Here is a 26,409-nt window from a genome sequence, read left to right on the forward strand (position 1 = left end):
GCGGGTGCGCCGATGCGCGTTTCGCTGCTTTGTTAGCTTTATCAAGGCAAAAAAGATGCTGCATGAAAATCCCTGCTCGCGGGGATTATCAAAATTTTATGTGCAATTCAATATGCCCCTTAGATTTCTTTAGCATCTGTAATCAAAATATGTTTTGTGTTGATTAGTGGTAAGACTTCAATTAATTTTGGTCCTATGATTTGAAAAAAATAATAATAACAATATTAAAAATACTAAAATGATGAATCAGTGCTGTAACACTCCATTGTAACACAAGCTGAATGCTTTGTATAGCCATTTTTTATGTCCATAAACAGCATTTAATTAAAAAATTAAAAATTATGTTTTAGCAAATGCCTCAATATATTGTTTTAAATCATTTTCTTGTATCCTTTAGAATCCTCGTCCCTGACTTATCTGGTGGACACAACGGGCTCAATGTCTGATGAGTTTATACAGTTAAAGCTTGTGAATACCTGGCTACTGAATCGTGTAACTGCTAAGTTTCCATGTGGGGTTCACCAGTATACCATGGTAAAGTTTAATGATCCAGGTATGACTTTATGTTACCAGAACTGTAGCTTTGTTTGCATTAAACTGAACATGCCAGTTGCCTGTGTCACTTAGCCAAAGTTATTGCATATGTGATATTTAATTATAATGCTGAGTGGTGTGAACAGTATAACAATATAAGAGAATGTTTTGTTGTTACAATTTATGACAAACGATCAAGAAAAAGCTTTAATCAGTAATTGACAAATACTGTACAGTAATGATTTTAAATAATTGTAAGCATTATTCTACAAATAGTTTATTTTAAATAAGAAATGTGTGTTACACAAGTTAAGGCAGCAATTATGGGCGCTGAAACAAAATTCTCTTTGTATAGTTATAAAAATAATAATAATAATAATAATAATAATAATAATAATAATAATAATAATAACAACAATAGTAATAACTACAGAACAATACATTTGTACTTCTGACAAGAAGTACAATTAGCAAAGTGATATTAAAAATAGAGCTATAAATTATTCCTTGGCAGTCTATAGATTAGTTTAGTTTTCCTCCTGCAAACCCAGAGTTAAAGGAATGCAAACTAAATCACCAAGATTGCATTCATTTATATCAAATCAATTTGAGTGTCACTGTCAACAAGGGACCTCAAAACCTTCTACCTTGCAGGCAATAAGAGGTTGTGACAACAGTCAGATACATAAACAAAACCAGCTCTGTACAGGTGTCAAAACAAAAACAATTTCTTGATTTAGGAAAATTAGACAGGAACTGCATAAAGTGTGTGAATTATAACTAGAGATGTGCGTCGACCCCCGTGTTTTGATTTTGGATCTGGATTAACTTCATGTTTTGGTTTTGGTTCTGGTTTTGCAAAACCACCATCACTTGTTTAGGTTTTGGATCTGTATTTTCTTAAAAAATTGACTTGAAACTGAATGAAACAGATGAATTGAAATTAGACTTCAGACTGGAGCAATGAGGATGAATCGAAGAATTTAAAATAAGACTCCAGACTGGAGTAATATGGAATGAACTTGAATCCTGGAGTTGACTCCGGACTGGAGCAGGGAGGAATGAACTGGATACTTGGATATGTGTTCTGTGCAGAGGTGATATCAGTGGAAATCTTGTGTGCAGATGGACCCCCCAGATGCTACAGCTGTACAGAACACATATAGGCAGTAATCCTTATGATTTGTGAAAAAATGGTAAGCTAGAATAATGCACTTACAGTATCATTGTGTTGTAACATCTGAATGATTTTCTGTTGTGATGGCAAAATCATTAAATGTTTGAAGATACCTTAGAGAACAGTGATTTTCTCTACATTATCTGCTTACATACATAACAAAGTTTAATGTAAGTGTCAAATAGCACTGGTTATAGTGCATTTGACACTTGCCACCTCTTTTAATATCTCTCCATATCTGCCCACTAATCTTTTTCCTGCTGCCTCCAATTCTGTGGTATAGTTCTACCATCGCTGCCATGCAGACCTGAGGTTATGAGTTCAATTCCAGACAAAGGCGCTCTCAGTGTAGAGTTCCCCCTGTATTTGCAGGGGTTTCCTCCGCATGCGCCAGCTTCTTCTTGCACTTCAAAAACATACTATTTGGTTAATAGCTGATGTAAAAAATTTAACTCTAGTGTGTGTGTGCATGTCCATATGGTAAGGAATATAGATTGTAAGCTCCACTGGGACAGGGACTGATGTGAATGACTGAAATATTCTCTGTACTGCACTGCATAATATATGTGTGCGCTATATAATGCATAATAATACTAATAATACTACTACTACTGCTACTACTACTACTACTACTACTACTACTACTACTAATAATAATAATAATAATAATAATAATAATAATAATAATAATAATAATATTAATAACTCAACACATCATAAATACACAAAAATGTATCTGGTCACTGAGGCACAACATAATCATTAAGTGGGAAATGGGTCTAAAAAACCCCAAAACAATTATTGCTTTCTACTGTACATCTCTTCCTGAAACCTACTAAAATATATGCTTTGATCTTTCAGACTTCATTCAGGGTTTTTCACCAAAGCCTATATATTATCTGTGCAAGTTGTCTATTTTAATTGGATATAGAATAAATTAGTTCTACTTAGTGCTTTACATACAGTTGCAACAAAATTGTGGATTTGTATCATATGCAGGGCCAACAAAATAAATTAATCTGTCTGGTTTAAAGAGTTTAAAGACAAGAAAAACACCAAAATATTGAAAAAGAAAAATATTTGCAGTAGTTAAGCCCACAGGGAAGACCTTTAAAGCAAGGAAAGACATGGGGTGTGGGCTGTAAATAACCACATAAAAAAGTATTTCCTATACTTAATATTTTCACATTAATTTCACAGATATTGGGCCTGTAAACATTACAGAGTCAGAGGCTGAGTTTAATACTTTCATGAAAACACTGTCAGCCTCTGGAGGTGGAGACTGTCCAGAGCTGTCTATGGGAGGTCTTGAACTGGCCTTGGAGAATTCTCCACCCAGATCTTTCATCCTGGTACTAACAGATGCATCTGCTAAAGATTACTTGAATACAACATTGATAAGCAATATCCACTCACTAATAAGCACAACACAGTCGCAGGTATGTAAATGTAGATTAGACATATTTCTACATGTTCTACATTTACCTCAGTTGATGGTCTGCTGTGTTTGTGTATCAGAAAAAATACAATGCTGTAACCACAAAGAATATGCAAGCATTTATTCTGAATAAACTATTTAATTTAATTTTTTTCATCCAGATCTTCTTCCTTACCACCGGGCTTTGCGGGAAAATTAGTGATCCAGGTTTTGCTGTATATCGGGATATTGCAGCTCTCAGTTTTGGACACGTGTTTCAAGTTCCCTTTTCAGATCTGAATAAAGTAATTAACCAAATACAGTTTGTTTGAACCAAAATATAAAATTATATTTTATTAAATATGATTGTACTTTTACCCAGCAGCACTACTCTCTGTTCTAAATGCCTCAAGCTATCTGTAGATAGCACTATAGTGCTGCCGACCAGCTAACACTAACTAGGAGGGCGTGACAGCCCGATAATCAAGGATTCTGCATATAGTACTATAAGATAGATGGAGGTGATTTTAATTCACTGCCTGGAGTGGGTTGGAAGATGGTCAGGAGGATCAGACAAGTTTAATAACCAAATCAAATGATCCAGATCATTTTTCAGCCATTTTCAGGCTGTGAACGATTTTTGTTCTGGTCCATACATTGAACGATAATCATTCAGAAGTTGTTTCATTATATTGACAGTTTCACAATTGAGTGTAAAATTGGATTTTTCTCCCAACCAACTCTGATATCTGATTAAACAAAGCACTATATACTGTACAGTAATGACACAGTACAGTACATAACATCATAACAATATTTAGGGGTCTAGTTGCTAAGCAGTGTTAAGTGATAAGTCTGTGATAAGTGCCAGCCAATCAGCTACCAACTGTCATTTTTCAAACACAGCCTGTGAGATGACAGTTGGGAGCTGATTGGCTGGCACTTATCACAGACTTATCGCTTTTCACTCTGTCACTTAACACTGCTTAGTAACTAGACCCCATAGTATCATAGCACAACAAATGAGATACGGTCATAATCCCGGCAAGGGATTTGCCAGTGATTAGAATACTGGCACCTTAATCCCAACAGCTTCCAGAATCCTGGAGCAACACATGCTGTAGAATGATTTATGCCGTAATGAACATTCTATTTTTATTAAACGTATCAATTACCAATAAGCAGAATTATCAATCCTGACCAACTGCTACTGGCTTTGTGCTATGCTACAAAATGGCTGCCTCTTCTGTAGCTCAGAAAACACTTAACTTGAGTCTATTATATAGTTAATTGTCCACTGTAAACTTTACCTGAATTTGGTGTGCATGTCACCTTATTTTGCCTTTATTATGGAGCCTATAAATAGCTTTATTTGTTGCAGGCATTTATCTACTTTGACTTCACACTTTCGAGACCTGCTAACAGTTCTTGGCGACTGTTCTCTGGGGAGTATACTGCTGGCAATAATTCTGGGAGTTTCCACATTGCAGATAATTTTACCAAATTAATAATAACCACGGATGGTTTGATATATTCCATACAAATGTTTGGACCTGACTGTAAGTAACTGGATTCCTGTTATTCTCTTTCTATGCAACAAAACCTATTCATGAAGCGGTATACAGTCATTCAGAATGTACACATAATGTCAACATGGTCTAAATGTGGACATGGACCAAATATCAATATTGTGAATGTCGACGGTTAATTTTAGGGTTATGGTTAGACTGAGGTTAGTGCTACAATCACCAAAAAATGCTATGTCAATATGCCAATTGTCCACTATCATAATTCCAACAATCTGCTAATGTAGGCAATATGTCAATGTCGACATTGTGAAGTCAACATCTAAATGTTCACATTTTGTACCACACCCCCATCATATTCTAATACTGTTTTACCCTACAATATATTTGTTATTCCTTGGCTATTTTATTTCTCTTGTAGCTTTTCAAATGATAAAGATTATTTCAGAGACTTGGGCCTCTATGTACCTCTTGGACAAACCAGCACATGGACCATGGAGTATAAATATAAATGCAGGAGGTCAATGTTCTGTGCGAGTGGAAGGATTTACAGGTACCATACTATAATCTATATATTTGTTAGAGATTAGATACGTTTTCAACAGTTTTCCCTGGAATATTCACCTCTACATTTAGTCAGAAAATTGTGTTTTGCTAGGAGAATTTGTCCTTAATCCCTTTGCTAATGAGGGTTTTCTTAAACCTGGTTTGAGCCTTTATTGACACTTTTGGGATGGACAAATTGTAATATCAATATTAGTGATTTGTTTCTAAAGTACCCACACAAATTATTCCTTGTTTTTCAGAAAACTTTCTTTTCAGAAAACAACATTAGTGTTCCTCTGAGATAGCAAATAAAATCTACTCAAAGTGGCCAAAAAAGTAAATTTTCTTTATTGAAATTACAAGAACATAAACTAAAATCAAATGTTTATACAGTATTGTTTCTTTCCAAATTATCGCCACATAATACTTTAAAATTTATAGTTCCTTCTTCGATGTGTATACACCATTGCAAAACAGCAACAAAACAAACAGCCCAGTATTCTACATTTTTTAAAATAAAAACTGCACTTAAATATTATAATCTCAATTTTGCTAGTTCTTGCCATCTTGAATGAAATGTATACAATGTTTAGGAATAATATGGTAACCCAACCAAGCATACCATTTTACAATAGCTACTGCATCAAATGAGGGAACAGCTGTTTTTATTTTACTTAGGATGGGTTAGATCTGGACATTAGAACTCAATCTCTGCAAAATGAAATATTTTCTGTAGTGTTGGATGTAATTATCTAATGATTAAAGAATAAAACAACTAAAGGGTCATAGTATTTCAAACAAGGGTAACTCTGAATGTGTAGTTGCCAGTATGTGGGAAATAGGGAAAACAATGTTTTACATAGAGTAGTGTTATATTGTCTGGTGGTCATACACCAGCTCAAGAACAAAGGAAGTTCTAGCTAGGTAGCACACTAGTAACCACTGATTATTTCCTAAAATGTGTTTGTTTTTGTTTTAATCTTTAAAAGCAAATTTTCACTATGGTGTACATACGTTTTGTCGACATTTATGCTGTTGACCAATGTAGCGGGTAAATTCCAGATGACCAATGGGAGATTGAGATGTTGTAAACAAGTAAGCTTTTATTGCTGACTTGAAAAGGCAGTGCCAGTGTAAACAAACACAGTTCAGGAACAATAATTCATCTTACAAGAGACAGCACTTCAAACCCTTTTCTAAGAATGAGGGAGAGACCCACTCTGTCACATACCTCCCCCGTTAAAGAGCTAACCTAAATTGCCCATGGCGGAAGCCCCACTCTCCAGCCCTATTCAGGACAAAAAATATGTATTCATATGAAGACATCCTGGTTAGTGCCAGACTTCAAAAGAAAAAGGCTGGAGAGCCAGGTATCACATTGTAAGTCTTGTGTTAGAATCTTTCATGGACTCCAACCATTTTAACTGTGCATGATCAGTAACTACAGTAAACCTCGCCCCACAATGATAATATCTCAATGACTGAAGAGCCCATTTTATAGCGAGGCATTCTTTTTCTATTACAGAATACCTAGTCTCTCGTGGGAACAACTTTCTACTAAGCTATACAATAGGGTGTTCAATGCCATCAAACTCCTGACACAAAACTGCCCCCAATCCCACATCTGAGGAATTTGTTTGTACAACAAAAGGCTTGGTAAAATCTGGGGACTTTAAAACCGGGCCTTTACAGAAAAGATAATTAATTTTGGTGAACACTGACTAACAGTCCCTGGACCTCTCAAGTTTATTTGGGGCAGAATTTTTTAATCTGTTAAGGGTGCCACTAAGGTAGAAAATTGAGACAAAAACCTCCTGTAATAGCCTGCCAACCCAAGAAGGACCTTAACTCTTTCTTTGTAGTTGGAACTGGGAAATGGGCTAGTGCCTGTACCTTACTCACAAGGAGTGTCAGACACCAACTGTCCACCACATACCCTAAGAACTTGGTTTCACTTTTACCTAGAAGACATTTCTTAAAATTAGCACGTAAATGTGCCTGCCTCAAAGATTGAAGAATAGCCTTAAGTCTATTAACATAGGCATTCCAATGCTGACTATAAATAACAGTATTGTCCGAGTATGCTGCAGCATAATTGGGATGAGGATGAAGGACCCAGTACATTGACCTCTGAAAAGAGGCCAGGCCACCATGCAAACCAAAATGCATTGTTTTCCACTGAAAGATGCCCAACGGAGTAGAGTTTTCTTCCTAGCTTCCTAAGTTAACTCAATTTGCCAAAATCCCTTTGTAAGATCAAGGTTAGAAATATATCTGGCTGAACCTAGATCGCTAGACAACTCCTCTATTTCCCATTTTTTCAACACTTTTGTACTTCCTTGATTATCTGCACTTGTGTTTCCCTTGGAAGCCTATCGGGTCTTTGTCGAACCACTGCCCCAGGTGGGGTTACAATGTCATGTAAGACTAAATTGGTCCTCCCAGGTTTAGCAGAAAAAACAACTTTAACAAGGTTCCCCAAGAGAGGCTTCAGCTTGTCTGAATCCAAAAGTTCAAGGGATGGAAAAACCCCATCAGACTGGGAAATCTGTGGATCAAGGTCGTTAAGGATATTAACTGGGTCTGCAAAAAACACTCTTCTGATCCTTCCATGTTTCCAACAGGTTAACATGGTAGATCTGCCTACCTTTATAGAACCTAGTAGGTCTATGTGATTACTCATATGGACAACACATTGAAGGATGCTTTTGCCCTCTATTGGTTGTTCTTCCCATGCTTCCCGAAAAAGGTCCAGAACACCCTGTGGCTTCCTCCCATAAAGAAGCTCAAAAGGGGCAAAGCCAGTAGAAACCTGGGACACTTCCCTGATTGCAAATAACAAATAGGGTAGAAGCTCATCCTGCCTTTTATTTGTCTCTATAAACCTCTTTAACATAGAGTTTAGGGCACAATTGAATATTTTCACTAAGCCATCTGTTTGGGGATGATATCATGAGGATCTGACAGATTTAATTTTTAACAACTTTAACACCCCCTGCATTAATTTAAACATACAGTTTGTCCCTTGGTGGGTAAGACATTATTTAGCACTGCTCGAGGGGTACCCCTGTGTGCACAGTGGACCCCTGCATCATTGACCACTTTCCCTCATGGAATCTTTCTGCTAACCAGTGACATGTACTTTACTTATTTTCTCTGTTCTCTCACCAGTTGCAACTTTGATTTGCATCCTGTAAAGCATTGCAACAGGGGACACTCATAATCCAGTGATGGCAGCAGAAATGGGCCTATTGTTCTTTTACTGTGCCATTGCATGGGACTCTCATTCCCAGTCTGATGCTTGGCAGGACTAGGAAAAGCAGATCCCAGTTTATGTAAATGCACAGTCTATATTTTTCTTCTAGTAGTTACTACACTTGAATCATTGTACATTGTACCTGGTGTTAAGCATACTCCACATTCCAGTTTATTAGAGGGACACCTAAATTAATTATATGTGTATGAATTAATAATTTTGAGCATACAAGTGGTCATGTTGCTTTTTAATATGCATGTGTTTTAAACATGTGATTTATATATGTTTTGATTTATTTTCGCCGTCACCTAATGGTGACTAACTACACCAATTCACTTTACACTTTATGCACTAATACTTCAATATTTCCCCCTGTTTTTATTTGATTAATGTTACTTCATTACTGTATGTACTTGTGTATTGTCTGTTGAGCATAGATTACTATGTGAAATTTTGAGATCTTGTGTTTGATCTCACATGTGTTCTATTTTTACTAATTGATTCCTATATTTTATTGATTTTCCTATTTAAAGTTATATTTTATTGAGGTGTGTCCCTATACATAGGAGTTCTTTTTTTCCTTTTTTTTTAATACCTTTTGTCCCAGCAAAACATTGCGCGCAATCCAGTCACTGTGATCCCTTCTCCTTTGTTTCTTAGATTTATGAGCCTTTACCTGAGACAAAAACAAATCATGTACAAAGGGAAATGTCTCTCCAAGGGTTGCTGCAGGCACCTGTTCCTGCAGAAAAACAAGAGCCCAGAAGTGAGGCCAGTCACAACCTATTAGCAGAGTGGTCAGTAACCAAGGACACACACCCACTTGTAGTTTGGTGGTATTTCCCCAGATTGTCAAAAGGAACATGTACACAACAGATGTGGACTATTTTGTGGATCAACAACAACTCTGGGGACAACAAAACCCTTTGTATCAGCACAGTAGCAGAGCCAATGTCCACCAATTCCTCAACCAGTCTATTCCCGACTAGCACACATACCTGTATTCTAGTTGGAAGAGGGCATGTCTGAAGCTGAAAAAGAGCAATCCATCTGTGGCCACGCCCATTCTTGATGTTTACATGAGGAACACACTTGAGCTGAAGTTATTGGGGAAGTCTACTCTGGACCTCCAACTTCTGGAAAATGGGTGACCATAACCTCCCCCATAGAATGACTTCTGGCCACAAAATCCCTCTTATTCGTGAAGATAAGGGCAAAGCCATGGGCCTCAATTTACCCGAAGCCACTGTCTGCGAGGGGTACTGGTGCCTAACCGAATTATATGTGGGGACACCTTACCTCAAGACAACACCCACTGCAGAGACAGACAGGGAGACTGCAGCATAATTAAAGAAGGATGGCTCTCCATACCCTCCTGTGCCAACTAGGCATTTTTCACCAGCTGAATAGTGGAATCCAAATTCTCAACTCGATACAGCTGGACCCAGCAAGCAACCTTGGCAGGAAGAAAAGCAATAAATTGTTCCAGAGTGACCAACTCTACCAGCCGGGCAGAATTATGTTGGTTCGGCTGCAGCCATTTAACTGCAAGGTGAGCCAGTTTGTTGACCAGGATGCGTGGCCTTCTATCAGGAACATAAGACACAGACCTGAATTTCCACCAGTACGCTTCTGGATACAGGCCAAACCTATCCGCTGTAGCAGCTTTCACTCGGTCATATAATTTTGCATCTTCCAGGGAGAGGGCGGTGTATGCAGCTCGGGCCTCCCCCATTAACAGAGGGGCAATCCGTACAGCCCAGGAATCTTTTGGCCATGGTTGTAAGGTAGTAACCCTTTGAAAAATGGTAAGAAAGGCCTTCACATCATCTGAGGCCTTCATTTTGTGGAGTAATGGAGCAGTTACCACTGCTTGCTACTGTTTTAGAGAAGTGTGAACTCATAATATAAACACATATACAACGACACAGGCACTGCGCTGTGATCACATTTGACTAAATAAAATGTTCTTTCATGCAATGGAGCACACACTATGTAAAATTGAAATGGATTTTACTTCTGAAAAATAGATACACACAATACATACAATACATGAAACATATAGAAACACTGAGCATGAGAATAAAAAATGAATTAATGGATGAATTGTAACAGCATGAATGTTTGTATCAGAAGATAGATCTTCTATTAAGCATGTATATAACAGTAAGAAACAAATCAGTTCCATTGTATCACATCAATAAAAATGGGATAATACTGAATATGCCCTTGTACATGTTGTTTAAAAGTACTGCATTCTGACACCTGAAATCAGCAACTGGAATGGTTGTCTTTATCTTGTAGATAGAAAGAGTGGTATTAAGTCCTGCTGGCATCCCAGCATATAATAGACTCGGGTAAAAACCTGGTAAATTGTGAAATTTCTAGTGTATTGTGAAGTCTCCCACGGGGGACTTCACAATACACTAGAAGTCTCACAATTTACCTGGTTTTTACCCGAGTCTATTATATGCTGGGACGCCAGCAGGACTTAATACCACTCTTTCTATCTACAAGATAAAGACAACAATTCCAGTTGCTGATTTCAGGTGTCAGAATGCAGTACTTTTAAACAACATGTACAAGGGCATATTCAGTATTATCCCATTTTTATTGATGTGATACAATGGAAATTATTTGTTTCTAATTGTTATATACATGCTTAATAGAAGATCTATCTTTTGATACAAACATTCATGCTGTTACAATTCATCCATTAATTCATTTTTTATTCTCATGCTCAGTGTTTCTATGTTTCATGTATTGTATGTATTGTGTGTATCTATTTTTCAGAAGTAAAATCCATTTCAATTTTACATAGTGTGTGCTCCATTGCATGAAAGAACATTTTATTTAGTCAAATGTGATCACAGCGCAGTGCCTGTGTCATTGTATATGTGTTTATATTGAGTTCACACTAAACTCTAAGCAACTGCAGCTGATCATGATTGACAGTTTTATATTTATCTATACTAGCGCCGGGAGTTGGGTAGTATTTTACCCTTTCCCCTCTTTTTTGCATCATTGTTTTAGAGAAGTCCAACATTTGTTGCAAAATGGATTCCATTGTGGTCTCTTTAGGATCCCTGGCACAGGACCCACTTTATTCCACTTCTGACACCACAATATAGCGAGTAAGTTCCAGATGACCAATGGGAGACTGAGATGTTGCAAACAAATAAGCTTTTATTCCAGACTTGAAAAGGCAGAGCCAGTGTAATGAGTTCTAACACAAGGCAAACGCAGTTCAGTACTTCAAATGAGCAAAGTATTCACAGCAGAGTCAGGGTTCAGATTGTCCAGCATAGAGAGAGCTGCTAAAGGTGCAACTTCTCCCTCACAGGGATCAGTATGAAATACCACCGGTTGTTAGCCCAGCGGATGTTATACCGATGCCGGAAAGCAGAAAAGCAAAATCCCAACTAAGTTTCTAACTATCCCTAACCTTTCCCTCCCTAACCCTAATCCTCCTTTAGGGGTGCCTAACCCTAACTTCTCCCCTAGTGCCTAACCCTAACCTCCCCCTGTAAGTGCCTAAACCTAACCGCACCTGCCCACAGCCTAAACCTAACCCATGGGGGGGTGCCTAACCTTGACCTCTCCCTGGGTGTGCCTAACCCTAAACCCCTCTTTCTCTAGCCTAACCCTCCTGGGGGAGTGTCTAACCCTAAGTCCCTCCCAGGAGCTCCTAACCTAACCCTCTCCCCCGCAGCTTTCTGCACCTGGCACCCAACTTACCTTTGTTTGGTATGCCAGGCATCAGGCTCCCAGCATTGGTTTAATGACAGGTGTCGGGATTTCAATGCCTGTCATTAGTTCCCTCCCAGGATTTGAGAGTCAGGAAGTTGGGGGTTGGCATTTCGATTGCCGGCTTTTTGACTGCAATCCCCCTCACATTCCCCCTGACTAACTTTTCTTACCAAGTTTTTATACCTTAGCTGGTCTTAATTGAGGTAAGGGTCTGGTTCCTCCCTGGCTACAAGAAGTTAACCCTTTGCTCATAATGTGGGAGAGACCCACTCTGTCACAACCATTAAAATGTCAACTGCATAATGTTGATGCAGTAATAAAGGTATAGAAAGTAGAGATGCGCATCGACCCCCGTGTTTTGGTTTTGGTTCAGGATCTGGATCACCCCTGATTTTGGATCTGGATTGGTTTTGCCAAAATCTCACCTCCATGTTTTGTTTTCGTGTTTTGGTTTTGGATCTGGATTTTTTCTTAAAAAGATCAAAAAACAGCTAAAATCACATAAAATGGGCCTTTTTTTGTTCCTACAGTAATAATAACCTTAATAACATTTATTTCTACTCGTTTCCAGTCAATTTTGACCATCTCACAGCTCACAAGGGGACCAGGAAGTGTGCTTTCCAAAAATAAATAAACAAATGACTTAAATAATGCTTTGCAAAAAAACATAGTTAGTTCAAACTGCCATTGTTCCTACTGTCCACTTAACTATATGAGATATATTGTGAACAAGCAGAACTGAGCAGCAAATGCAACATTACTGACATAAGGTTTAAGTATTATGTTGTGCGGCAGCGCCATGCCTGCTTGCTGGCATTACTTTTTCATCCCAGAAGGAGACCAGGAAGCGTGCTTTCCAAAAATAAATCTTCTGTTCTGTAACAGAATTTTTCCAACATGTAAAGGGACATTAAAAATAAAAGAGTTAGTTAGTGACCTTCAAATTGCCATTGTTCATACTGTCCACTTATTCTTGGACTGGAGAAACCATGGTGACTGAATTAGTGTCATCATAACTTGAGGAGGCTGCAAACTGGGTGTCATGTTATGATTTGGCCATATGGGGTATGTTGCTGTTAAGGGATCAGGCTGGTTATATCAGTGGACACATTAATTATAGTTTTTTGTTATTCTGGGTTTCCATCTCCTGAAGGGTGTTTACCAACAGACAGAGACTACCTACCTATCAGCTCAGGCATAGACAGTTCCTGAGGAACAGAGCTCTGTTCTCTGGATGGAAGCCAAATAGGTGAGAGCCCCTGTTCCAAGTCCAACATTTGAAGCTCTTATTCATTGGGGACATCTATCTCCTTTTTCTGTACCCTGCTTACCCTTTTTGGACAGTAAGTCCAGCATGGATGGTTTGGAGGAAGAAAGCCTAGCAACAGATGGGGATGGTCATTATCAAGACCTGGTCTCCCAAGTGGGTGTAGTCTGGGAGGTATTGGTTGGCATGCAGGCAGCAGAATAACAAGGGCCTCCATGTTGTCTGTGCTTACTATTCCGTATTTCAGTTTGCCATTCAGGTAGGAATAAACTAGTGGGCTACAGAACACAGTGACAGAATCACTGGATGTCTAAGTGCATTCAGGCCAAATACGATCCATGAATTCCCAGACAGATTCCGGACAGATGAATCCTTTGCTTGTAATAATCTTTGGTTATCTATAACACCCACCTTTGCCAGGAATTATCAGACACTTTGAAGGCTGTAACTTTGAACTGCTTTATAGAAAACATGTGAATGAAACCTTTCCATACTGCAGAACATGATGGAGAAATCCCTTGAAGTTCAGCACCTAGAGCATCTTTTTTCATGTTCTCTGAGGCCTATCCTGACTGAGGCCTATTCCACACTGTAGTCTTCGATTGTGACTTTTTAATTGTGATTTCAATGTTGTCCACTGGCTGAGATCCATCTCATCTGAGAGTTGAGGTTGTGTTTTCCCCATGCAAATGAGACAATTCACATCCAGAAGGTGACTCTTATGTTTAGCCGCAGTGTCAGTCCCTCTTTTGGCTGAATTAGGCTTTAGTTTTTTACAAATATTATAAATATAGGCTTCAGTTTTTTAGAGCATATAACTTTATAAGCTGTTAGGATAACATTTCTGCTATGTTTAAGATTAAAACAAAATAACATTTTTGCAACCCAATAACTTAAAAAAACAGTTTTCATTGCAATATTCATGCAACCCCTTGCAAGACAGCAGCACAGCACCCCTGCACAGCTATGCCGATGACAGGTGTGGCTGACACGCACATAAAAAAATTGTTTATTTATTATTTTGGGCAGCAGCCCCTCAACAGACAAGAGTACAGCACCCCTGCACAGCTACACCAATGACAGTGACAGCCAGGTGTAAAATTGATAATAAATTAATTAAAAAACAATTCATTGGTTGCAGCCCCTGGCTGTTAAATTGATCATACATTAATTAAAAAACAATTAATTGGTTGCAGCTCCTGGCTGTTAAATTGATCATAAATTAATTAAAAAACAATTTATTGGTTGCAGTCCCTGGCTGTTAAATTAATGATAAATTAATTTAAAAACAATTCATTGGTTGCAGTTCCTGGCTGTTAAATTGATCATAAATTAATTAAAAATCAATTTATTGGTTGCAGCCCCAGGCTGATAAATTGATAATAAATTAATTAAAAAACAATTCATTGGTTGTAGCCCCTGGCTGATAAATTGTTCATAAATTAATTTAAAAAAATCATTGGTTCCTAAACCAACCATAACATTAATTTCAAATGTCAGGCAGCAATGCCCCAATCAGCACGTAATGGAATGGAAAAGGTGCAAGATGGAATAGTCCTTGGGCCCTCTCACCCACCCTTATGTTGGATATGCAACAGGACAGGTTAACAAACCAATCATTTCAGCGACAAGGATTGCCAATTGTGGTTGAAATGATTGCTTTGTTTGGACCCTCATAAATCAAGTTGCCAATGTGCTTTGGACATGGAAAAGAAAATAATCCAATACACAAACTGGCTTTACATTACAAGTTGTCATCATCCTCATCCTCATCCTCCATATCAGTGTGTACATCCTCCTCTTCACACAATATCAATTCATCCCCAATGGATTTCACCATAGGCGCCTCTGTCATTTTTTGATGTAATTGTTGGTCGAGGTCTTCCTCGTGGAATTTGTAATTCATTTTAATGAACATCATCTTTTCCACATTTTGAGGAAGTAACCTTCTACGCCGATCACTGACAAGGTTGCCAGATGCTCTGAAAACTCTTTTTGAGTACACACTGGAGGGTGGGAAACTTAAGTAATGCAAAGCCAGTTTGTGTATGGGACTCAAAATTGCCCTTTTTCCTGCCAGTACTGAAAGGGACTGTCTGACATGTCTATTAGGATGTTATCTCTGAAATAGTCCTCCACCATTCTGTGAATGGAGACCGTATCACACATGTCCACGGTAGAAGACATGTCACTAGTAGGCAGTTCTCTCAGGCCTGACCAGATGTAATTTTTTGGTGACTGATCTGCATGACCAGTAGGCATTCTGTAAGGAAAATGTAGTTTTTTCCTGGCAGCTGTTGAAACTGAAGGAGGAGATGAAGGCATTTCACATGTGGCTGCAGCTAACAATTTTTTGACCAACAGCTCTTTGCATAGTTTTAGATTTTGGTCTTTTGGAAAAAAAACTCAAAAGGTAGGACTTAAACCTAGGATCCAGAATGGTGGCCAAAATATATTTTTCAGATTTCAATAGATTGATGACTCTTGGATCCTGGTGAAGTGAATCAAGAGCTTGATCCTCCAGTCCAACATACTTTGCGCAAATGCTCCGTTTCAGCTCCTCCTTCAGTTTCTCCAGCTGTTTTTGCAAAAGTCTGATGAGTGGAATGACCTGACTCAAGCTGGCAGTGTCTGAACTAACTTCACGTGTGGCAAGTACAAAGGGTTTGAGAGCCTTGCACAACATGGAAATTATTCTCCACTGCGCTTGAGTATGGTGCATTCCCCCTGTCATAGTCCGCTATATAGGCCTGCATGGCCTTTTGCTGTTCCTCCATCTGCTGAAGCATATAGAGGGTAGAATTCCACCGAGTTACTACCTCTTGCTTCAGCTGATGTAAGGGCAAATTTAACTGTACCTGCTGGTCATGCAATCTTTGACAAGCGGTTGCCGAATGTCTAAAATGTCCGGATATTTTGCATGCCACCGAGAGCATCTCCTGCATGCCCCTGTCACTTTTTAAAGAATGTTGCACCACCAAATTAATTGTGTAAGCAAAACATGGGACGTGTTGGAATTCACCCAGATGTAATGCTCTCACAATATTGGTGGCATTGTCCAAAATCATAAATCCTGAGGAGAGTCCAAGTGGGGTAAGCCATTTAGCAATGATTTCCCTGAGTTATTCTAAGAGGTTCTCAGTGGTATGCCTCTTAGTGAAACCAGTTATACAAAGAGTAGCCTGCCTCTGTATCAGCTGTGTTTTGGGAGATGTTGCTGCTGCTGTTGCTTTTGTAGGCAATACACCTACCCAGTGGGCTATCACAGTCATGTAATCCTAAATTTGCCCTGTCCCACTTATCCACATATCAGTGGTCAAGTGGACAGTGGGTACAATGGCATTTCTGAGTACATTAATAAGGTTTTTTTAATGTCCTTGTACAGATTTGGAATTGCTCTTCTAGCGAAGAGGAATCTAGAAGGGATCTGGTAGCGAGGACACAGGACCTGAATTAACTGTTGAAACCCACTGCAGTAATGGTGGATACTGGATGCACATCTAATACCAGCATAGCTGTTATGGCGTCTGTAATCCACTGTGCAACTCTTTGATTGCTGTCATACTTGTTTGCCCTTGCAAATGATTGTTTAACAGTTAATTGCTTTTTGGAGGATACGCTACAAGTAGTCTTTCTAATAGTCCCCTTCTGGGATGAAGATCCACTGACAGCAACAGCAGCAGCAGCAACAGGCGTAGTCATCAAGGATCCTTCTGAGGAATCACGGATAGGAGAGGAGTCAATGATGTTTGGAATACCAACATTGGATACAGCAGGACTACTCATGATGATGAATGAGGATGTTGATGATGCAGGTGTTGGTGTTGGAGATCAAAGGTGCTTGGATCTCACAGAGAGGGAGCAGGTAGGTGACACTGGACTTGTTGTTACATTTTGAGTTTTGGAACTTGGCAATGTACACTTTGATATTTGTTGAATGCGCTCCATGTGAAGTAACAAGGAGGAGGTTCCTAGGTGGTTTAGGTCCCTCCCTCTACTCACTCTTGCATGGCAACATGCACATATGGCTTGACAACTGTTGTCCGGATCGGAATGGAAATAATTCCACACGTGAGAAGTATATTTTTTTGTCTTTTGTCCCGGCATGACAACAATGGGCTTTGGCTTTTTCAAACCATGGGCAACAGCTGTTGCCTTACTTACACAAAGGACATCCTCAGCATCAACATCCTCATCACCAACACCAACATCTTCAGCATCAACATCCTCATCATCCTTAGCGCCTTCATCCACCAAAATATCCTCCTCCTCCATGTGCAATTCCACAGAAGCATCCTCAGTGACTACATGTGCAAGATGTTGACTGCCCTTCCCCACATTTACAGAGGGCACACAAATGTTGGAACTTGGAGGATCCTCCAGTACACTAGTATTTAGGTCGGGCTCACACATGGCAACCACGGACACACTTGCACTCTCCTCGGGGATTTGTGATTTCAATTTCTCAGGGTACACAGTTGGTTTTTACGGAGCTGTCTTAACAACTTTCACATTTTTAATTGGACCACCACTACTACTACAAGCAGAAGGGCTATCAGAATCAGCAGTCTTCTTCATAAAGTAAGAAGGCCAAGACCTTCTCCTTTCCTTGACACTTCATGTAGTGAATGGCATATTGCCATATTTATGTTTATCTAAAGTCAAATATCCTTTCAATTTTTTTTTCTTAATTACAGTAAAACCTGCTTTACCATATCGATGGCGTGACTTAAGCCCTGGGGCATGGGCCTTCCTAGAGGTCGAGGAAGTTGACGGCCTTGCACTGCTGCCGGCAGCTACAACATGTGGTTCTTGGTCTTGCTCTCCTGTCATGTGACAGTCCTCCATATTTTTTCTGCAGTCTAGAAGCAGTGTCACAATCACCAATAGTGTAGCCAAGGTGCGGTTACAAAATTAACACACGTGCAGTCGTGCGCACACACAAAAATATTAGAAAAAACGACAAATGATGATTTATATTTTTTGTCAGCTCCAGAAGAACTTGGCCCCAGAGTAACGATTGATCACGACTGGAGTCTGTCAGCACAAGGTTGCAACTTGCGCTGCTGGCTTGTCCACTAATGGGGTTAAGCTGAAAACCCACCCAAACAAACAAGAAAAAAATATGACACTTTAATTGTATTTTTTTTTAAGAACGATTGGAGTCTGTCAGCACAAAGTTGCAACTTGCATTACTTTCTGGATCTTGTCCACTACTACGGTTAAGCCGAAAACCCACCCACACAAACAAGAAAAAAATATGACACTTTAATTGTTTTTTTTTATTGAACACGACTGTAGTCGCTGTATCTTGTGCACTAATGTGGTTAAGCCTAACACCCACGCACACACAGAAGAAAAAAATATATAAGACAGTGACACTTTTTTTTTTTTTTTTAAGATCGACTGTAGTCGGGCAGCACAAGGTTTCAATTGCAACGTGCATTGCTGGCTGGCTCTTGTGCGCTACTGTGGTTAAGCCTGCCTAACACGCATGCACACACAGAAAAATATAAAACTTAAAAAGACAGAGGTTTTTTTTTTGTTGTTCAGAACTTGGGCCCAGAGATGGACAGAGCACAAGCCCAGGACACAGCTGACAGCCCAGATGAATCACCAGACAGCACCGTGACCAGAGACCAGAATGGATCAGCACAGACAGCACAGTGATAGTGACAGTACCGTGACCAGAGACAAGAATGGATCAGCAGACAGCACAATGACAGTGACAGCACCATGACCAGAGACCAGAATGGATCAGCAGTCACCAGCCCAGGACACAGCAGATAGCACCAGTACTCTCCCAGCCCTACAATATCCACCCTCCCTGTTCACTTTACACAGCCGGAGTGGAAATGGCATCTGTCACGTGGTCCCTTATATACTACATAGATCATAGAGACGAAAGCTTGCGAACCGTGAGATTTCCGTCTCTATGGTTTTGCCTCGGTTTCGAGAACCGAGTAAGGCGGGAAACCACGAGCCTTCTTGGATTCGATTCGGTTATGCTAAATTCGGGTGGCCTCGGTTCTCTGAGAACCGAACCCGCTCATCTCTAATATAAAGCATGCCAACTTTGTTGGAATTCTAACTTTAAACATTATAGTAAAGCATCATGTTTAAAGTTATAATGCTGACATCGTTAACATGCATTAGATACCACTAGTATTATATTGGAATTATACTATTGATATTATACCATCAACATTTTGAAGTACCAAACCATGTTGCAATTTAACAAATAATTAAATAAATCAATGCATTTTAGGAAATAACCAGTGGTCCCAAGGGTGCTACATAAACTGAATTCTCTTTCTTCTATTGTTGTAATATTCTAAGGGGTCACATCATTTGAAAGAGGACTTCATAACTCTGCAGAGTTGGGGAGTTTAACTAATGACACTGATCGCCACTTTTAAATGCATGGCGGGGTTCGCCCTGCCCTCGTCTGTGACATTACTGCAAACTGGCTCAATGCCGCCTCCTCCCTCATTGTAGTAATCACCATTGGGGGTATGGTAAGTCTATTTTTTACCAGTGGGACTCATACTCATCTTCTTAGATGTACTTCACGAGGACAAGTCCCATTCGTCCTTAATAAAAATTGGATATACTGTAATTGCTATACTACCTAAGAAACATCTATTTATCTGTATATCTATCTATTTATCTAGCTTTTTAAAAAAATAAAATAAAACAGAAAAATCTAAATCAATATAAAAGCAATATCTGGAGATACATTTATTATTAGTCATGGTTTATGAAATGACACAAAAATGTTTTACTCCCCTTTAAAAAATATTTCTGTAATATAGAATCTTACGGGCATATTTACTAAAGGGTCGATTTTAATCAATGAAAATCAGTCAGCATCGATGTTTTGTTTCTAGGGTTAAATCACACATTTACTAATACTTAAAAAAAAAATCTTACATTTTCGGTACGTAAATGTGTGATCTAAACCCAAAAACACAATACAGATGTTACTCAGTTTTAATCGGGTTTTAAATTGATCAAAATCAACCTTTAGTAAATATACCCTTAAGTGTATGTAAATTTACAAAAATGTGTTACACTAATGTAGCAAAGACAAAAGGATTTTCTGATAGCTGCATTTAGAGGTCTTATAGGGTGCCCATAGAATGCTATTTATATTTTCATAAAACTGGTTATTTTCTGCAGTGTCTGAAAATTAATTTAATTTTCAAAATTTTTTTTTTCAGCTGTGAATATTTTTTGTAAGTATCAAATTAATTAGTATATAAGTTTTCTGTTTCACATTATAATATTTGTTTTCATATCAGCATACAGTAGTTTACTTTTGTAACAGGATAGCCTTTTAAATCATGGTCTATGGGAACGATTCAGTAATGGACAGAATTGCAAAACTGCATACAAGCAGCTTTGCATTTCTGTCCTTACAAATATGCAAATGTATGTATGTATGACACCCCAAGCTGCATTTGCAATTCCAACACTGTGACAGAGGTCACAGGCAGGGATAACCATTGCGGCCATCAGTTGCAATGGTGGACTGCGCCAGCAAGCTGAGTAAGCCCCTGCCACTCCCAGAAAACTGGCTGACACACAACCGTTTCTGGTTTCTGGGAATGCTGTAAGTCCCTGCCCCAGCATTGCCCCTTAAATGTTTGTGCCTGTCAGTCAGGCACAGGAATAACAGGGACTGCGTGCAATCATGCGCAGATTCCCAATAATCAGGAATCTGCATTCAGCATTGCACTTACATGCAATGCTGAACAAGCTCCTATTTTCATATAGTATATAAGGGGGAATTCAATTATCCATGGTAATTTACCACAGGCTAGTTAACCTCCTGGGGCCCCAAAGTGCGGCTGCCTGCAGCAATTATAGGGGATTTTTTGGGACCTCAGAAAGATCCGAAAAAAAATCCCATTTTCGCAGATTGGCCAGTGAAAACACATAGGTCTGTTAACTTATCATGGATTCTATGGGCTCAATTCTATTCAACACAAATTTCAACACAAATTATCACGCCAGCAATCTTGTCAGATTTCTGCCCTCACCCCAGGAGGGGTGCGAGAAGAAATCCTTCAGTTGGGCTTAAAGGTGTCCATACACAGTGTGATATGCACCTTGCTATGTGACCTGCGATTCGACAGGTGACATATTGGGTGGTCCCCACACATAGAGCAATCGGGTGGCTGACCGCCTGATATGCCAGCATCCCCCTCCCCCACCTGCATAGCACTGCATGGGATCATACATCACTCCCCCAGATCAAGTGAACATGCAGTAAGATCTGGAGGTGTGATGTATCTCCCCACACATGGTACATTATAGTGGCAATATCGTACCAATCCATAGTATCAGCTGCTATATCGCACCATGAATGGGCACCTTAACAGTGTGCTTAATTGAATAACTCTGGGAGCTCCTTCTCGGCGCTATTCAATTCGCGTTGAGTTGAATTGAGCCCTATGTGTTTTTACGTGAAAGCAGATCATTTTTGGGGGCACAAATGGGCTCTAATTGAGTTGCTCAAAGGTAAAAAAAAATGCCAAAAAGTCCTTTTTTTTGTGCCCGAAAAATTATTGGGGCTAACTTCAATTCCCCCATAATCTGTTCAGACACATACTATATGACATTTATTCCATCCATATATGGTAACTGCTTTAGTTAAATTTAAAAGAAATACACTTTGCACAAATAAACAGCTACTGGATGCTCCTGATCTAATTTCCAATATGTTTAATTGGATATTATAGCTATAATCATATGTAATTTATTGTACAGTACATTATGCAATCACATGAAACAGAGAACTTGGCCTGGAACAGCTGTGTGTGTTGCCCTAAACCTACAACACAAAGGGATTATAACTGAAATTTATCAGTAAGATTACTATTGTACATATTTGTAAATGTGGTTAGAGAATGACCGTTATTAGCATGTACATGCAATCATCTTCTAAACACACTTATAAGCCTATACTGTGTCCCAGTTGGATCTCACTTGCAAGTTTGGGCAAGTTGAACACAGATCCTGTCACTCAGTGGTCAGCCCACATGTAACATTGACCCATGTGGCCAACATTTGGAACTAGTAAGTGTCTGGCTGTATCCTAACATTCACTACAAATAGCTACTAAGAAAACATGCCAGGACTTATATTCTACTGCAGCTGGAGAGCCACATGTTGTCTACCTATTGCTCTAAAATATGAATTTATAATCAGAAGTGGAGAGGTAGCACTGATAACCTTATAATCTTCACCATGTATTTGCACCTGCAATGGGCACGCTAGATCAGTGGTTCTCTCAAACTCGGTCCTCAGGACCCCACACAGTTCACATTTTCCAGGTCTCCTGGCAGGTGCACAGGTGTATTCATTATTCACTGACACATTTTAAAAGATCCACAGGTGGAGCTAATTATTCACTGGCTATTCTGTGAGGAGACCAGGAAAACATACACTGTTTGGGATCCTGAGGACCGAGTTTGAGAACCTGTGCCCTAGAATGATGCAGCTTGGATAGGCTTATAGGTATCTCTGTGCCCATCTGCATCTGTTCTTAATTATGCAAACACAGTCTTATTATACATTAGGCCGCTTCTTCCCTTCCCCATTCTGCCTCTCCAGGTAAAGGAGGTAGGAAGTATTAGATTCATGCAAATCTTCATACATGTTTATCTGTTCAGCCTCTTTTCTGGGCAGTACAAGTTTGCATATTTTAACCCTACACAAACTGGCATACTGTAAGTTCATCTTAGCATCATCTCTTAAGCCATCAGTAACTGGGACCTTTATCTTACATTACTCTATCAGTGACTGGGACATTTATCTTTCATTACACTATCAGTGAATGGGACCTTTATCTTACATTACACTATTAGGGACTGGTCTCTTTATCTTGCAATGGGTCACCAGAGACTGTTCTCTCTATCTATCAGACAGTGTGCTCTCTAGTGACAATTGATCAAAAAAGAATGTGGTCTACTGTATATTGTATACTAGGCTTCATGAGTGAGAGCACCACTGAGTATGATGTGTTAACAGAATGTTTGGGAATAGGTACTGTAGTTTGCATGTAAAGGTGGGGGAGTATTTTCCCAACTTTGCGAAAACAACTTGTCTTACAAATGGTGGTTCAGGTGCGCTCTCTGGATGTGCAGGAAAGAGGATGGGTGTGTGTAATTATGGTGTTGCTGAAAAACAGAAAACAGAACAACCTGGTCAGGGGCCAAACTGTTTATTGAGAAGACACAGTGCTGCTCCAGAATGGTCCCTTGGGGGGGTTGTAGGTGGGGTGGTGTGGCTGGCCCGGGGGGAAGGTGGGTGAACCCTTTTAGGGGGCTCCTTTCCGTGCAGTTTGTCTTACAAATGGCCTACTGCACAAGATGGTGTCTGAGCCCTAAACCATCTGCTGCCAATTCTAGACTGCTCTTGTTGTCAATGAAAGCCCAGGTATCTAGTGGCAGATCAGAAACCAATTGGCCAGGCAGCTCTTAAGATAACATGATTGTACGGGTTGGGTACAGGATGCTGATGCTCAGGATCACAGTGGTCAGATTCCCGATGCCGGCATCCCGACTGGGTCACAATCCTGACAGGAGTAGATAAGTTCCGATACCCAAACCCTAACCCTCCCTGCAGCCTAAACCTAACCCATCCCCCCGTAGCCTAAACCTACCCACCCCTCACCATGCAGCCTAAACCTGACCTTCCTCCCCGCAGCCTAACCATAACCCTCCCCTTAAATCCTTGACTTACTGTCAGGAAGCTGGCTGTCGGAATGCTGGCACCAGGGTTCTGACTGGTGTCAGAAATTCTGGCTCCAGAATTCTGAGCACCGCAATCCCAACAGCCGATATAATAATAACTACATCCCAATCCTACATATAAGTAAAAACAGAGAGATGAATGTTGGCAGCATAAATGCTATTTTAAAAACACATTTTATAAAAATATATTTTTAATTTTTATCTAGTCACTGAAATATGAATAAGGAGCAACAATTCAATGTATACTTTGTTACAGTATCTTCAGTGCAATACTGTTTGTTAAATATGGTAGTTAGATTAATTAATTGAGCTGTTAGTTTATGCACTATTTACATTTATTAGATTGGTTGATTATTAATATATTTTCCAATTTATTTAGAATATTTCATTTTCTTTCCCAGCTGCCATTTACTGTTCAGATTGTCACCCAAATGCTACCTGTGGAGATTATTTAGATTATGTGCAATGCTCATGCAAGGATGGGTTCATAGGAGACGGAGTCACCTGTTCTGATATTGATGAATGTGCCTTCTCTTGGTCCAATAACTGCTCTGCTGGCATTTGCAGAAATACTTTTGGCTCTTATATTTGTGTCTGTCCAAGTGGTTATATCAACCCTTCAGGAAATGCCTGTATTGATATTGATGAGTGCTCAAGTACTGGCCTAAACAGGTGTCATTCATTAGCAACATATATTAACAATAAGGGTTCCTACTCCTGTGTCTGTCCCTATGGCTATATTGGTGATGGATACTATTGTGAAGTTGATGAATGTACACGAGGTGCATGTGGGCTAGGAATAGACTGTTTGAAATCACTTGGGTCTTACCAGTGTTCTGACCCATGTTCAGACCACATCGTTCTCAATGAAACCTGGAGAAGTACATCCAATGTTCATGGATCTGATCTTTATTGTGACAGTAATAAGAGAGGATGGTATCGCTTTATTGGCAGTGGAGGCATCTGCATGACAGAAACCTGTGTACCAAGTTACAGTTGTGGTACACATGCCCCAATGTGGCTGAATGGATCCCATCCGATGCTCAGTGATGGTATAATAAATCGCACTGCTTGTGCCAACTGGAATAACAACTGTTGTCGCTGGTCATCAAATGTCCAGATTAAAGCTTGTCCAGGTGGATACTATGTATATAAACTGAGTGGAACACCAGTTCGTCATTTAACCTATTGCACAGGTAAGTACTTTATTTTGGAATATAACATAACAGGCTATAGCTGCCAATTAAAGTTTAGATATTTGACAAGCACTGTTCAATCAGTTTCATATACACAGATACACACAGGATGTCAACCTTTCAGATTTCCACCCAAATATAGCATTTATTGCATAAATATAGTTGAAAATGTTTAATAATGTTCTGTTTTCATTAACTTGACTTTGTAGCTTTTTGGTCAAAGCCTAAAACCATCATACTACCAACTGCCTAAACAATTGTACCTAACTTACATAGGGGGGAGAATTTACAAAGCAGCAGCATCTGTAAACCGCTGCTTCCTGGTGGATTGCAGGTACATATTTAAAACGGCACCCGGAGTCAATATAAAATCAAGCATGCTTTACACTGACTCCGGGTGCCGTTTTAATATGTAGCTGCAATCCACCGAGAAGCAGTGGCTTACAGATGCTGCTGTTTCAAAAATTCTCCCCAGGGTCTGATTTAGACATGGACCGATTTGTAGAGCCACACACAAGTGGCTGCGCAAATCCGTCCATCTCTGATGCAAATGCAGAAGGAGGTGTCAGACACCTCTTTGCTGCATCTGCGATCCCAGCACTGCGACTGGCATCACAGGCTGGGATCACCATCACAACCATCGCTACTTATGGTGGCGATAGCTGCTTCTTTTCTTTAGGTTGCAGGAGCTGAAGCTTACAGCAGCCTGACCGGGTGCTAGTCGCTTATATATCTGCCGGCGCAGACCCTGGCCTCATCCCTCCCAGAAAATAGAATGGTGACAATGACAAGCCTCCCCTCTGTCAATTCCATTTTTGGGAATGGTGAGGAGGTTCCTCTCTGTCAATCAAGATGTGGCTTGGGTGGCCTGTGAGATTAATCACAGGACCTGTTCTACACATGCGCAGAACGGGTCCTGTGCAGGCGCCGACCCGGAAACATCGGGGATGTATGTCCATTATCAGATAAGCATACAT

At 39.6% G+C, this 26,409-nt stretch overlaps 1 protein-coding gene across 1 annotated transcript; it reads left to right on the forward strand.

Annotated features, from left to right (window-relative positions):
• Positions 1-438: 438 nt before the first annotated feature.
• LOC148508609 (uncharacterized) lies at positions 439-25,704 on the forward strand. Its single transcript, XM_088444309.1, has 7 exons — positions 439-553; positions 2,912-3,150; positions 3,311-3,433; positions 4,510-4,687; positions 5,076-5,207; positions 20,697-20,711; positions 24,638-25,704. The coding sequence occupies exons 1-7, from the start codon at positions 439-441 to the stop codon at positions 25,606-25,608; spliced, it is 1,773 nt and encodes a 590-aa protein (XP_088300435.1). The 3' UTR covers positions 25,609-25,704.
• Positions 25,705-26,409: the final 705 nt, after the last annotated feature.

The sequence above is a fragment of the Taudactylus pleione genome, unplaced genomic scaffold (genome assembly GCF_031769625.1).
Source record: "Taudactylus pleione unplaced genomic scaffold, aTauple2 ptg000353l, whole genome shotgun sequence".
Lineage (NCBI taxonomy): Eukaryota > Metazoa > Chordata > Amphibia > Anura > Myobatrachidae > Taudactylus > Taudactylus pleione.